General features: G+C 51.3%; 1 protein-coding gene across 1 annotated transcript; it reads left to right on the top strand.

The window, feature by feature from the left end:
* Positions 1-9,198: 9,198 nt before the first annotated feature.
* LOC122676839 (olfactory receptor 6B2-like) lies at positions 9,199-10,161 on the top strand. Its single transcript, XM_043876391.1, has one exon. The coding sequence runs from the start codon at positions 9,199-9,201 to the stop codon at positions 10,159-10,161; it is 963 nt and encodes a 320-aa protein (XP_043732326.1).
* Positions 10,162-14,613: the final 4,452 nt, after the last annotated feature.

Here is a 14,613-nt window from a genome sequence, read left to right as displayed (position 1 = left end):
CAGGCATGTCCTGGGCTTTCATTTCGTTCATCTGAAACAAAATCTGAAAATACACCTCTTCTCTTTGAGGCCATTTTATTTGTAATAATGGAAATGCATTGCATCATTGCAGTGCTTCATTTATTTTGAAATTTACTTCCATATCTATTTTTCTCCTTCAGCTCACAGATGTTCATACCATAGGTGTGGGGGTGGTAATGTCATAATTTTCCTCATTTTATGGCTAAGCAAAGCAAGACTACCTCATCTTAAAAATTACCCTGCACCTTTCGGGAAACAGCAAAATATATCAGGTCATCTGAGGTTTTCATGTCCTAAACAAAGTGCAGTGTTCCAGGGAATGGAGCTCTTGAACTCGGCACTGAACTGAGCACCAATGTCCACAGAGCAAAGTGTCTCTGGGAATCATCAGGCCTGTAGACTTTGGTTTAAAAGCTTAAGTCCTGTTCCTCTCAGGTCCCGGCTAGACTCTGGCCCTCTTTCTTCTGTATATAAGCCCCCACTCCTCACCCATCAGCTGCTGAGAGAATGAGTTTTCTTACCGCACGAGGTGATCCTGGTTGACCTGTAAGACACGCAGATGCCCAGGCCACTGGAGAGCCATGTCCAGAGATCCTGGCAGCCCTGCACGGTGTCTGGTGGGCAATCCACCAATATTTATTGAAGGAATTCTCCAAGGTACAAACAAGAGGTTCTAGCCATCTGCAGGGAGGAACCAGGAGCCCTAGCACCCCAGCCTCATGCTCCAGGGAGCCCACCGAGAGTCCTGGAGAGGAGTTGGCATCTTAGAAGGGGCATCCTTCAGGGGCAAGGTCACGAAGCCACCACCTGGGGACCCCAGGGTCAGAATCTCGGGGTGTGGGCCCAAGACTGTTCATGGCTCTCACAATATCAGACAGCTTTCCACACTGATCAGCTCCACGTTCAAACCCTGGTTGGTCAGGCAGTTGGGATCAATAAGAGATCATCTGAGCAGCACCCACATGACCAGGTGTGGAAACAGGAGGAAAGGGGGATGGGCCATAGAGACCACGGACGACCTCAGGGCTTTTCAACTGCTCGGTATGGACCACCTCTCTCTGTGGAGGCCCCAGAGATCTGGCTTCCTCTTGCCTCTGTGTCTTGGGGTCTCTGCCCCCCTAACCCTCCTGGGTCCTGCACCCATAGAGACATGCACAGGCCCGTTGTCATTCACAGTCTCATTAGGAGTCATGTAAAAAGTCATCAGATTCAAACCAGCACAGGGGGAATGCCACGCGAGTGACTTTCAAAGCCGAAGCCTGGTGCTGCCTGGACCCCCGTCGCATCTCTGCTCTGCATTTGTCCCTTCAGCACGTGCATTTGCTACAGTTTGGTTCCCTTTCTGGTCATCCCTCTGTGACAGGTTCACGGTCCACGCCAGGAAACAATATGAGGGAAACTCAGCCAGCCACGGCAGCCCTCAGGTCCAGCAAGCGAGACAGGGCCTGGGTGGACCACGAACACACTGGCCAGTTGCAGGGAGTGCAGTGTCCCGTCGGAGCCTGAGTAGGGCGCAGACCCAGTGGGATCACCTAAATGCGGGCCGGAGGTCGGAGAAGAGGGGTTCCAGGGATCCCGCTCCAGGGATTCCTGCCAAGGGCAGGAAGTGTGTGTCCTGGAGACAGTGAGCTGCGGGCACCTGATGTCAGTGGAGCGAGACCCCGGGGCAGGAGGAGGGCAGCCCTAGGAGCGGAGGTCACTTACAGCCCTGGACCCCCCTCTGCCATGTGAAGCAGCTCATCCATCTCCTGTCCACCCTTTAGCCTGCTCGGTCAGACCCCGTGGCCCCACGAGATACAGCAGTGGGGCAGAGCACCTCCTGGATCACCCCTCGTCCTCCTGCTCCACCAGCGAGGGCGCAGCTCTGGCTTGGCTGAGGTGACTGTAGGCCATGCACAAAGTCCTGAGAGCCCGTCTCCCTCCTGGGCGGCTGAGCCAGAAACCGGTTCCATCTCCTGAGAACCCCTCAGTCCACGGCCTCCTCTGGTCACCCCTAACGTGCTCACACATCTACCCATTCACACATGTGTAGTCTAAGCACTGCCTAAGTGCCAGGCAGGAGTCAGACAACTGGCGTTTGATGATGAACAAACAGACAACAACCTAGCCCCAGGCAGCTCACCTTCTGTATAGGGAGAGAAACACATAACACACAAGTAGGATGCTCAGAGGGGCGCTCAGGGGCTCACGCTAAGGAGGGAAGACCCAGCAGGACCGGGGGGGCCAAGAGATGGCCACGAAGGTTATCTGCTCCCCAGAGCCCATGATTGTGACCTGGGTCCTTGTGGATGGCATTGGGGGAAGGGTCTGGAAATGAGGAGGTCCCTGTAGGTGTCCAGGGGGAGACACACAGGGGAGCCTACACACAGCAGAGGAGGACTCCTATGACTCCTATAGCACAGAGGCAGAGATGGGAGGGATGCAGGCCATGGGCCAGGGAGCCTGGAGCCGCGGAGGATGGAGAGGTGGAAAGGAACTTAGTCTGGGGCCTCTGGGAGGAGCTTGTCACACCCACCCCTGATGTGGGACGTTCAGAATAATTTTCTGTTGTGTTAAGCCTCCTAGACTGTGGCGCTTTGTTTCTGTAGATCCAGGACACTAATCCCATGGGGAGGAAAACAAGACCATCTAGAGTTGGTGCGGGAAGGACAGTCCATGGGCAGCAGGAGTCCAGAGCCCGAGGCAGGAGGAGGGCCAGGGCCATCTGAAGAGCCTGAGGAGCCTGAGCTGGGGAGAGAGGGAGGGGCCAGGATGGTGGAGTTAGAGCAGAGCAAAAGGGAGGGTCTGGGTGAGACCAGAGAGGAGACGCAGGCTCCCAGTGGTGGCTCAGCCTCCCTGCCAGGCCCCACCTTCGGGACTGGACACTGAGGAGGTTCTGAGCTGGGAGGACCAGGGCCTGACCCTCTCCCATCGGTCCTGTGACTCTGCCTGGTCAACACCTGCCATCCCATGGCTAGGGTTTAGCCTGAAATCCTCAGCTCACAGCAGCCTGCTGTCCCTCCCCGCCACCCTCCTGTGCACAGAGGTGTGGGACCGAGGGCCAACTCAGGGACAGTGGCTCCTCAAGCTGGCCCAGGACGCGGCCACTGAGCTGTGTGGTGTGAAACGAGGGCCACAGCGTGGACGCACAGACCTGCCCTCAGCCGGCCCCAGAGGCACGAGGACCCACTAATTGGCCATGTGGGCAGTGTCGCAGCCTGGCAGGCTAATTGGGCCCTGGAGTCCTCGAGCTCCAGCTGAAAAAGCCAAGACATCTGTGCCTCCCAGCCACCCGGGCAGCCCGCCTCTCCAGAGCGTGTCCCAGTCACACTGGCCCCGTGGCTGGCCTGCCAGTCATTGGATATAGGGAGAAGCCACTCACAGTGAGGACTGGAGGACCCCAGGTGGGATGAGCACCTTCCATGCTGGTGTCTGTTGGTTTACTGTGATTCTAGAGCGTGGTGTGTACACGGCATCCTGCCTGAGTGAGAGAGAGAGAGAGAGAGAGAGTGTGTGTGTGTGTGTGTGTGTGTGTGATAGACAGAGAGACTCCACCAGCCATGCCTGTCCCCCCTGCCCACAGCTGATTTGAGAGAGAGAGAGAGAGAGAGAGAGAGAGAGAGAGTGTGTGTGTGTGTGTGTGTGTTACTCCACCAGCCATGCCTGTCCCCCCTGCCCACAGCTATTTGAGAGAGAGAGAGAGAGAGAGAGAGAGAGAGAGAGTGTGTGTGTGTGTGTGTGTGTGTGTGTGTGTGATAGACAGAGAGACTCCACCAGCCATGCCTGTCCCACAGAGAGACTCCACCAGCCATGCCTGTCCCCCCTGCCCACAGCTGATTTGGGGCAGAATCTGCAGGACTCCCCTCTGCAGTCCCATCACCGAGACTCACGGGTGCTCCAGAAATGGCCCTCACACCTGTGGGCCCTGTGCCGACTACACACCCGCGGGTCCTGTGCTGAGCCTGTTTCTGACATCACCCCCCGCCTCACCAACAGCTCACATGGACTGGGCAGGCCAAGGACACCTGTCTCCATGCTGGCTCAGGTGCCATCCAGGTGGTCTCCCAGGTGTGGGGGAAGCGGCTGCAGGATGCCAGGGCCAGTGAAGTCAGGGAGACCCTGCTATAGGTACCCCCCAGAGCCCCCTAAATCCATCCTTCCTGGGAAGGGAATCTTCCTTTGCCTCTCTCTGGTTTTCCCAAAGGACCCAAAAGAGTTTGCATTTGCTGGCTGGGTAAGAGCCTTCTCTCTGCAGCCATAGGAGAACTTGCTTCCGAGGAGAGAACCTGGGCTCCCTGCTGCTTCTGGGGACCAGGCAGGGGTGGGGGACAATCACGCCAAAAATGCAGGCTGTCTGAAAACCATGTGGGACTCTGGAATGGAAGAGGGCCATGAGAGGGACACAAGACCAAATCCCAGCATGGCTGGGGTCCGGTTGGCGGCAGGGCACTGAGGTGAATCCAGAGACCTGAGGAGCTTCTGTGCTGTGTGAGATGTGTCCTTAGTGGGGTGGGGATGTCACTGTGGGATCCCTCTGCACTATCTTTGCGGCTTCTCTAAAATTATTCCCAAATAAAGGGTTTGCTTAAAAAGAAAACAGCCATTGTCCTAAGTGTAGGCAAAGAAGGATGAACTCCAGTTGTCCTGAATTTCTAAGTACACACAATTTTTCATTGAACCAGACAATCTAGTATGAATTAGCCAACGCACTGGTGATCAGTTGTTGTTCAGTGGCTAAGTCAGGACTGACTCTTTATGACCCTATAGACTTCAGCAAGCCAGGCTTCCCTGTCCTTCACCATCTCCCAGAGTTTGCTCAAACTCACATCTATTGAGTCGATAATGCCATCCAACCATCTCACCTCTGTCACCCTCTTCTCCTCCTGCCCTCAATCTTTCCCTGTGTCAAGGTCTTTCCAGTGAGTCAGCTCTTCCTATCAGGTGGACAAAGTATTGGAGCTTCAGCTTCAGTATCAGGCGTTCCAATAAATATTCAGGCTTGGTTTCCTTTAGGATTGGCTGGTGTGATCTCCTTGCTGTCCAAGGAACTCTCAAGAGTCTTCTCCAACACTAGAGTTCAAAAGCATCAATTCTTTGGTGCCTACCCTTCTTTACGTATGGTCCAACTCATATGTCCACATATGACTTCTGCAGTAACCATGGTTTTGACCACACTGACTTTTGTTGACAAGTGATGTCTCTGCTCTTTAATATGTTGTCTTCAGTACCTGGCTGGGTCTAAAGTCAAACTGACAAAAACAGAGTAGCAGGAGAAAAGCATTTATGTAATAGAAATTTGGTGACACACAGGAGCTTTATAAGGCAAGGAATTCTGAAGAAATGGCCACAACTAGAGATGTGATTGGAGAAGGAAATGGCAACCCACGCCATTAGTCTTGCCTAGAAAATCCCATGGACAGAGGAGCCTGGTGGGCTACAGGTCAAGGGGTCGCAAAGAGTCGGACCCAATTGAGCAATTAACACACACAGAGGTGTGAGGCTGTGTGATGTGGACAGTCATGGACTACGAGGCTCAGGGAATACTCAGGGCAAGTGCTGAATCTCAGCCAGGCCTGTCTGGCTCCTTCTCAACATCTGCTTGTCCTCGGAGGTAAGGATGCTCCTCTCCTCTGGGTGCAGGAAGAGCCCCTCTCATGGGAGTGTCTTATGACCTGATCCAGGGGAGATGGTGGTGGTGGGGGGGGGGGTTCAGGATGCCTTTCCTCTTTCTGCCATTTTCTCAAACTCCTTCCACGTGGAATAGTCAATGCAACAGGGGGCGGTGTTCTTGGTTGTGCACCCTCAACCCACGTATGTAGTGTGGTTTCCTCAGTTTTATTACCACCTTTGCGCTGTCTCTGGGTCCTCTGCCTCCTCGGCTGGAATAGAAACTCCATCAGGAACAGGACAGTTGTATATCCTGTCCAGCCCACAGAATTTGTTCAAGAAATATGTCTCAAAGACAAGGAAAATAGGACAGTAAGGAGGAGCGAAGAAACCTGTGAGATCCGACCTTGTGAGAGCCAGCCTGGTGAGATGGAGACCTCTTCCCAGATGGAGACAGAGGCCAGGAAACCCCTGTGAGTCAGGGGCTCCCATGTTAGCACTTCCCAGGAGACCCTGTGCCTTGTCAGCAGGCTCACGGCTGCTGGTGATCTCTCGGCACATCGGTTCTCGTGTAATAGTCATCATGTGCAAATTGAGATGTTGTGTTGTTGTTGTTCAGTCACTAAGTCATGTCCGGCTCTTAGAGACCCCATGGACTGCAGCACAGCAGGCTTCCCTGTCCTTCACCAGCTCCTGGAGTTTGCTCAAACTCATGTCCATTGAGTTGGTGATGCTATCTAACCATCTCGTCCCCTGTTGCTCCCTTCTCCTCCTGCCCTCAATCTTTCCCAGCATCAGGGTCTTTCCCAGTGATGTATGCCTGGAATTATTCTAGTGAGTTGTCCTTCGCCATACCATCCACCTGGGTTCCTTTGGCCAGCACAGTTGCGGGGTGGTGGGGCATCCAGGTGGGATAAAAGCCCACACCTGTCAGGTGTCCAGGAGCTGGGCATCCATCACCTCCTATAGCGTGGCGGGGAGATGGATGCACCGTTGTGTTTCTGGGACAAAGACGGGGGCATAAGGTTGGGCAAGAGCCCCAGGTGCCGCCCCAGGGAAGGCATGTGGATAGCAGATTCAGATAAGGCCCGAGGCTGCTCTGCTGGAGCAGAGGGGAGGAGGAGCACCTGTGAGGCGGAGGGGAGCTCAGCAGATGAGCAAGGAGCAGGGCGGATGGGAGTGGGGGGAGGGTGGTGGGAGTTAGGGGTCCACACTCAGCGGGGCAGGAAGGCGGTGGTCTTGCAGCTCAGAGCGTCCTTTCCTGTGGTGTCACCACGTGGGTCAGGCTCCGTGAGAAGCTCCTCAGCCCTTAGGCCAGTCTTCATCCTGGGTGTTTGTCGGGAGTGGTCTCCTTAGCTCCCCTCTGCACGCCCACTGGTTCTGCCCTCCCATACATCTCCCTCCTTACCACAGGTGTTCCCTGCCCACATCCCCCGCAACAGTCTGCCCTTCATGTCCTGCCTAGATGACCTGGCGAGACAGCCCCAGGGGCCAGCGGAGGTGAGGCTCACAGCCCCCGCCCATCCTGTGAGCCTGCAGCCCTTTCCTGGAGCCTTCTCCACCCTCCTCCCCCAGCCCTTCAGCTCAATTGGGGATTCTTCCCTGAGGGCTGTGGGCCTGACCTTCTGCAGGTCCTTTCCTTCCTGCTCAGCATCCATGGAGCAGACCTGAAGGAAGTTTCCAAGCCTGATGAATGCTCCCTCCTCGCATCTGACACAGACCAGTGACTGCCCTGATCCTTCTGTTGGCCATACTCCCTCTGCCCCTAGCTTCTCACCTACTCCCCACCCATTCACTCCCCCATCCTTACAATCTGCTCTGACCAGCAAAGGCAGCCAGGACTTCCTGAGTATGTGTGTACATGTGTGTGTGTGACTGTGAATGTAGGTGTGTGGATGAATGTGCCAGTGTGTATGTCTGTGTGTGTGTGAATGTGTATGGGTGAGAGACTGAGAGTGTAGGTGTGTTGTATGAACATGTCAGTGTGTATCTGTGTGTACATATGGGTGTGAGACTGTAGGAGTGTTGTATAAATGTATCAGTGTATCTGTGTGTGAGTGTGTGTTTGGGACTGTAAGTATAGGTGTGTTGCATGAATGTGTCAGTGTTTGTGTATGTACATATGGGCGTGAGACTGTAGGTGTGTTGTATGAACTTGGTGTGCATCTGTGTGTGTTTATATGAGTGGGAGACTGATTATAGGTGAGTTGTATGAACGTGTCAGTGTGTATCTGTATGTGTCTCTGTGTATACATGGGCATGAGACTGTAGGTGTGTTGTATGAATGTCTCAGTGTCTGTGTGTGTATATGGATGTAAAATTGTGCATGTAGGTGTGCTGTATGAACGTGTTAGTGTGAATCTGTGTGTGCATGTATAGGTATGAGTCTCTGAGTGTAGCTGTGTTGTATAAATATGTCAGTGTACATTTATGTGTTGTGAGTGTGTAGATAAGGGTATGAGTCTGAGTATAGGTGTATTGTGTGAATGCGTCAGTGTGTATCTGTGTGTGTGTATGTATGGGCGTGATATTTTGAGTGTAGGTATGTTATACAAACATGTCAGTGTGTACCTGTATGTATGTTTGTGAGACTGAGTATACGTATGTTGTATTAATGTGTTAGTGTGTATTTGTCTGTGTGTATGTATGGGTGTGAGATTGTGAGTGTAGGTATGTTGTATGAACATGTCAGTGTGTATCTGTATGTATGTGAGACTGAGTGTATGTATGTTGTATTAATGTGTCAGTGTGTATTTGTGTGTGTGTATGTATGGATGTGAGACTGTGAGTGTAGGTATGTTGTATGAACATGTCAGTGTGTGCGTGTGTGTGTGTTATGTATGGGTATGAGAATGTGAGTGTAGATGTGTTGTATGAATGTGTCAGTGTGTATTTGTGTGTGGGTGAGTATGATCATGGGTGGGGGCATGGGTTGAGGGTGGGTGGCAGGTCACACCATCAGAGACCTGGAGACCCGCACTCACCTGCAGCAGCTACTCAGGCCCTGACAACACTTCCCTCTGTGGAGGGGCGGGCATGACCCCAGTCACACCTGACTCGCCTTCCCTGTGGACCTTTCTGCACCAGGGCAGGGCACAGCAGATGTGGAAGAGCAGCTGCCGTGTATAGAATTTGGGGAAAAGGAAGTTCACTAAGCTTTCCTCATGGTTGGTCCCGATGCAGGTGGTGGAGGCAGTGGATGCTAGTGGTGGCTAAGGAATCCAGGCTCATGTTCTCTTGTAAAACATGACCCACAGCCCAAGACAGGGCCGATACACCCTTCCTGGGTCCCAATCACACATCCCGATGGGCCGTGCAAAGGGTCTCTGCTCTTAAGTCCTGAACAACTATTCCTCTGCATGTCCACTCTCCCTAGATGTCCTGTCATTACCTCTAAATGTATGAAGGGCTTTTCTACTTCAAGACATGGAAACACTGTATGACTGCTCCCCTGCTGTCCAAGGAACCAGGCACCACCTCCTTGGGTCAAAACCCACCCCCTAGGCTGACCTCTGCTTTCTCTCCCCAGCCACCCTCAGCCCTCATCTGGCACGAAGGTTGTTTGTGGCCCTGGGTGCCCCACACAGGAGGATGAGGGGGGAGAACATGACCCAGGTCAGTGCCTTCATCCTGGTGGGCTTCCCCACGGCCCCCCGGCTGCAGTACCTGCTCTTCCTCCTCTTCCTGCTCACCTACCTCTTCGTGCTGGTGGAGAACCTGGCCATCATCCTCACCGTCTGGGGCAGCCTCTCCCTCCACAGGCCCATGTACTACTTTCTGGGCTCCATGTCTTTCTTGGAGATCTGGTACGTGTCTGACATCATCCCCAAGATGCTGGATGGCTTCCTCCTGCAGAGGAGGCGCATCTCCTTCATGGGCTGCATGACCCAGCTCTACTTCTTCAGCTCCCTGGTGTGTACTGAGTGTGTGCTCCTGGCCTCCATGGCCTATGACCGCTATGTGGCCATCTGCCACCCCCTGCGCTACCAAGCCATCATGACCACGGGGCTCTGTGTCCAGCTGGTGGCCTTCTCCTTCATGAGTGGCTTCACCATCTCTGTGATCAAGGTCTACTTTATCTCCAGCGCCAAGTTCTGTGGTTCCAACATCCTGAACCACTTCTTCTGTGACATCTCCCCCATCCTCAAACTGGCCTGCATAGACTTCTCGACCGCAGAGCTGGTTGACTTCATCCTGGCCTTCCTCATCTTGGTGTTCCCGCTCGTGGCCACTGTGCTGTCCTACGGGCACATCACCCTGGCTGTCCTGCGCATCCCCTCGGCCACGGGCCGCTGGAGAGCCTTCTCCACCTGTGCCTCCCACCTCACCGTGGTCACTATCTTCTACACGGCCATGATCTTCATGTACGTTCGGCCCCAGGCTATTGATTCCCGGAGCTCCAATAAGTTCGTTTCTGCTGTTTACACTGTCCTCACCCCAATCATCAACCCCTTGATCTACTGTCTGAGGAACAAAGAGTTCAAGGGTGCCTTGAAAAGGCTCTGGTCTTACACCAAGTTTCAAAGCAGCACAATTAAATGTCCTATAGTCTAATTTGTGATGGTAAGAACATCTTATCTTCCATTTGAGAATTGTTTGCCTATTCCAATATCATGAAGATATTCTCCTGTGTAACTCCACAAGCTTTGCTGTTTTACCTTTCATGTCTCGATTTATAGTCCACCAGAAATTGATTTTTATTTACAGTATGAGATCTGGGTCAGCATTAATTCTTTTCTATATGTATATGAAGTTGACCGGAATCTACTCTTTGTTGAAAAGACAATGCTTTGCTCTCTGCAAAATCACCCTTTTCATAAACCAAATATCTATTTATTCTCATCTCTTTTTGGACTCATTTTGTTTCATGGTCTGTTTGTCTATTCATCTGTATTATGTTCTTGATGTCAAGCCCAAGAATTCTTTCCCCAATCCTCAGTCCTGAAGGTTTTATCCTGTGACTTTTTTCTAAGGGTTTCATAGCTTTGCCCTTACAATGAAGGGCCATGATCCACTGTGAGTCAGGTTTTGTATAAGGTGCGATGGACATCCAACTGCTGTAATGCCATTTGCTCAAAAGGCTGTCACTCCTTTGCTGAGCTGCACTGAACCTTTGGAAAGCATCAGTTGACAATACTGGTGCTGATTTATTTCTGATCTCTTTGGCAGTCCCTCTGCCAGGACCACATGGTCTCCATTAACATAGACGCAGAATAAATCCTCAACAGTGGAGGAATGATCCCTCCCACTTCACTCTTCCTTTTCCAAAAGGCTGCTGCTCTTCTAGGGCCTGGACAGGGGAATTTTATTACAAGCTCATCTACATCAATAAAAATCTTGTTGAGACTTTGACAGGACTTGCGTTAAACTAACAAATCAGTTGGGGGAGAATTCTTGTTGTTTCTCTGTTGAGTCTTCTCATATTGTGTAGCTTTCAGCATACATATCTTGTATGTTTTGTTAGAGTTATACATCATTTGTTAGATTTATACCTAAGTATTATATTTCTGGAGCTATCATAAATGGCATTGCATTCTTTTTGTTTCCACTTTTTTGTTAGTATATAGAAATGTAGTTGATTTTCTCGTTGACTTTGTAACCTGAAATCTTGCTGAATTCACTTACTATTTCTAGGAAATTTTGTAGATTGCTTTGAGTTTTCTACATAAACAATCATGTTACCTACATATACAGATAGTCTTACTTCTTCCTTTCGAATCTGCATGTCTTGAAAGTGAAAGTTAGTCATTCAGCCGGTGTTCATTCTTTGTGACTCCATGGACTGTACCCCACCAGGCTCCTCTGTCGTGCATGTGATTCTTCAGGCAAGAATACTGGAGTGGGTTGCCATTTCTTCCTCCAGGGAATCTTCTAACCCAAGGATGGATCCTGTGTCTCTGCCATTGGCACGCAGTCTTTAATGCTGAGCCACCAAGGAAGCCTGCAGATATTGTAACCTGTTTCTTATTTTAGAAAGATTAGAAGGAAAGCATCAGTCTTCACTATTAAGTATGATGTTTGCTATAGGTTTTTGTAGATTTTTTTAATCAAGTAATTAGTAAATTGTTGCACCTTATGTGATTTCAGGATAATGCAGTATAATATTTTTGTTACAATAAGTCCCCTACATACAAACATTCAAGATGCAGACTCTCAAAGAGTTGGCCATGTGTTTGTGTGTCCAATCACACAAGTAGAACTGTACACAAAGGTTGCAGCAGCCATTTAGAGTGCAAATCAGTGTTACTATGTCATCTATGAAGAGAAAAAGAGGTACTATCCAGACACCACTGGATCCTTTTTTTTTTTTCAAGAGGGTGGACTGAACTGAATCCAAGAAGGAAGCAGAACCTGTGCCATCCATGTCATGCGTGAGTGAAGCAGCAGCTCACCCTCCATCTCCTGTTGCTGACGATCCTTCAGTTCTACCATCTCCCACCTCCTCTGTCTCCTCTAGTCAGTAACTTTGCCTGTTCAATCCACGCCAGCCCTGTATGCCAACTGTTGGTATATACTACTGTACTTTTCAAGGTATTGTGTGTACTGTCAGGTTAAACTTGTTGTCTGTTTGTTTTTTATATATTGTGTAAAGTATTATAAAGCTATTACAATACAGTATTAGTCAATTGTGTTAGTTGGGTACCTAGGCTCATCTTGTTGGACTTAGAAATGTGTTCTCAGAATAGAACTTGTTCAAGTGCAGGAGACTTAATGTATTGTGGTTTTCAAAGTACCTCATACTGATCCAGAAAATCCACCTCTCTTATAAGCTAATATTGAATATGGTTTCACTGCTGTAGTTAAGTGATTATACAATTGCTCCAACTGAAGCTGGACAGATAGGCTAGAGAATCATAAACGGAGCTCATTTGGAGGGACATTCCCGAGTACACTGCTTCCTCTCCCTGTTTCTGGATATGGAATGGCAGCACTTGGTCATGGCTGGCTGTCCAGATCCCAGAACAAATATTCATGTGAACCATCTTACTATTAGGGACATTGAACATTTATTTCTGTTCACCAACAGCTCAACTTACTCTAGATACAAGAATATTCCTGTTTAACTAAGTAAGCCTTGGTTTTAAACAGGTAGTTGGGGAAACACTATATATAATTAAACATGCCCTCCTACAATATTCATCTTAAACGTTAGGGTTAAGAGTCCTGAGGTCTGCCCCCGTGGATGCCTCCTGTCTCAGACCCATATCTGGAGGCAGGAACCAGGGAGCAGAGGAGGCCAGGCCTGGAAAGGCCCTTGACAGAAAGGCAGTTCTCAAAACAGAGTGGTGGGTGCGGGGCCAAGGAGACTGACCATGTGATCCCATTTGGGGGAGTTGTTTCCAGCTGGCCCCAGTGGTAAAGAATCTTCCTGCTAATGCAGGAGATGAGGGTTGGATGTCTGGTCCAGGAAGATCTCCTGGAGGTGGAAATGGCAAACAGCTCCAGTATTCTTGCCTGGAAAATCCCTTGGACAGAGGAGCCTGGTGGGCTACAGTGCACAGTTTCGCAAAGAGTCAGACATGATTGTGTCTATGTCTATGTGTCTATTGCGTACGCACACACACACACACACGGTTGTTTGAAAAAACTTAGGACAGTGATATCCTTAGGACAGTGATATTTAACTTAAGGTTATTTTGCTTTCCACTGAGATCTTGCTCTCTTTTTCACTATGCCATCAGCACAAATTTAATAAACACAGAACTTGGTCTTGGGAAGTGATAAGGATGTGTGTTTGCTTGGGTGAAGCAGGAAAGACAACCAAGTGCTGGAGCGACTATGCAAATTGGCTAGTGGCACAAGGCCAGATAACCTGACAGGGAGACGTCCCCACCCTCACCCCCCACCCCCAACTTCTCAGACACACTGGAAAGGACATGCGGCTTCCCAGACATCACAACGTGGAGCCAGCACTTCGGTAATAAGTGGCGACTCCACCGGGCTGGATGGCTTGGGGCTACCTGGTCACACCTGGTCATCTAACTGTATTTAAGGCACACCTGTCCTGTGTGAGGAGTCTGCCTGGGGCTGAGGGCACAGTGGTGCAGGATCTGGACACGGCCCTTGCTCTAGGACAATGTATAGAGCCGCGTTTCTCTCAATGTGGGTCATTCACATCAGAACCAGCTGGAAGCTTGCTAAACAGATTTTAGAGCCCATCCCAGATCTTCTAAATCAGACCCTCCGACATTGGGGTCTGGGGATCTGAATTTTGAATAAGCAGTTCTCTTACTGGAGACATATCCATTGAAAGGACATTTGTTGTGACAACTGCATGACCATTCTGAAAAGTTGAAAACCGAATGAATGTTAAACAACACTTAGGGTATTAAAAACAATACGCCTGAGGAGGAGGAGGGTGAGGTTTGTAAGACCTTTTCAAATGGCAAGTGTAGTAGGAAAGAACTCTCAAGCACCGTGGGCCGGGAAGGCCGGTTCTGGTCGCGACCCCTCTTCGAGAGCCTCCCTGAGGATCACGCTTGTCCGGCGTCCGCTCTCACACAGGCCCTCCTTTCACCCCCGGGCCGCCCTCCTAGCCTCCGGTGGTTAGTGAGCTGCGGAGACACTTTCAAGGTGACCCTGAAGTCCGCCCCTGCAGCCCTGGGGAGTCGGGAGGACGGGGTGCGCCCTGGACGCGGATGAGGCGCGGTAGTAACTACCGGGCCCGGGGCGGCTTCAGCTCCCCACACTGCGCCACCTCAAAACCCGTGGCGGGCGGGCCTCCCTTTAAGGTCCAGGCGGCGAGAGGACCGTCCCTCAGAACCCAGGCGGCGGTCGAGCCTCTCGGGGACCCGGGCGAGCCTCCCCTAGGAACCTGGGCGGCGGGAGGACAACTCTTCGGAACTCACCCCTCAGAACTCCGGCGGCGGGCGGGCCCTAAGACGCCGGGATGAGGGGGACGCAAAGAGAGATCCCTGGCGGACCAGCCCCCGACTGCGCGTTGTGCGCCTGCGCTCGCCGCCTGAACCCGTCAGGCGCGGCGCGGACACCCCGGCCGTGACGTCA

The sequence above is a fragment of the Cervus elaphus genome, chromosome 20 (assembly GCF_910594005.1).
Source record: "Cervus elaphus chromosome 20, mCerEla1.1, whole genome shotgun sequence".
Taxonomy (NCBI): domain Eukaryota; kingdom Metazoa; phylum Chordata; class Mammalia; order Artiodactyla; family Cervidae; genus Cervus; species Cervus elaphus.
The sequence above is the reverse complement of the archived record's forward strand: the minus strand, read 5'-3'. Positions and strand labels throughout refer to the sequence as shown.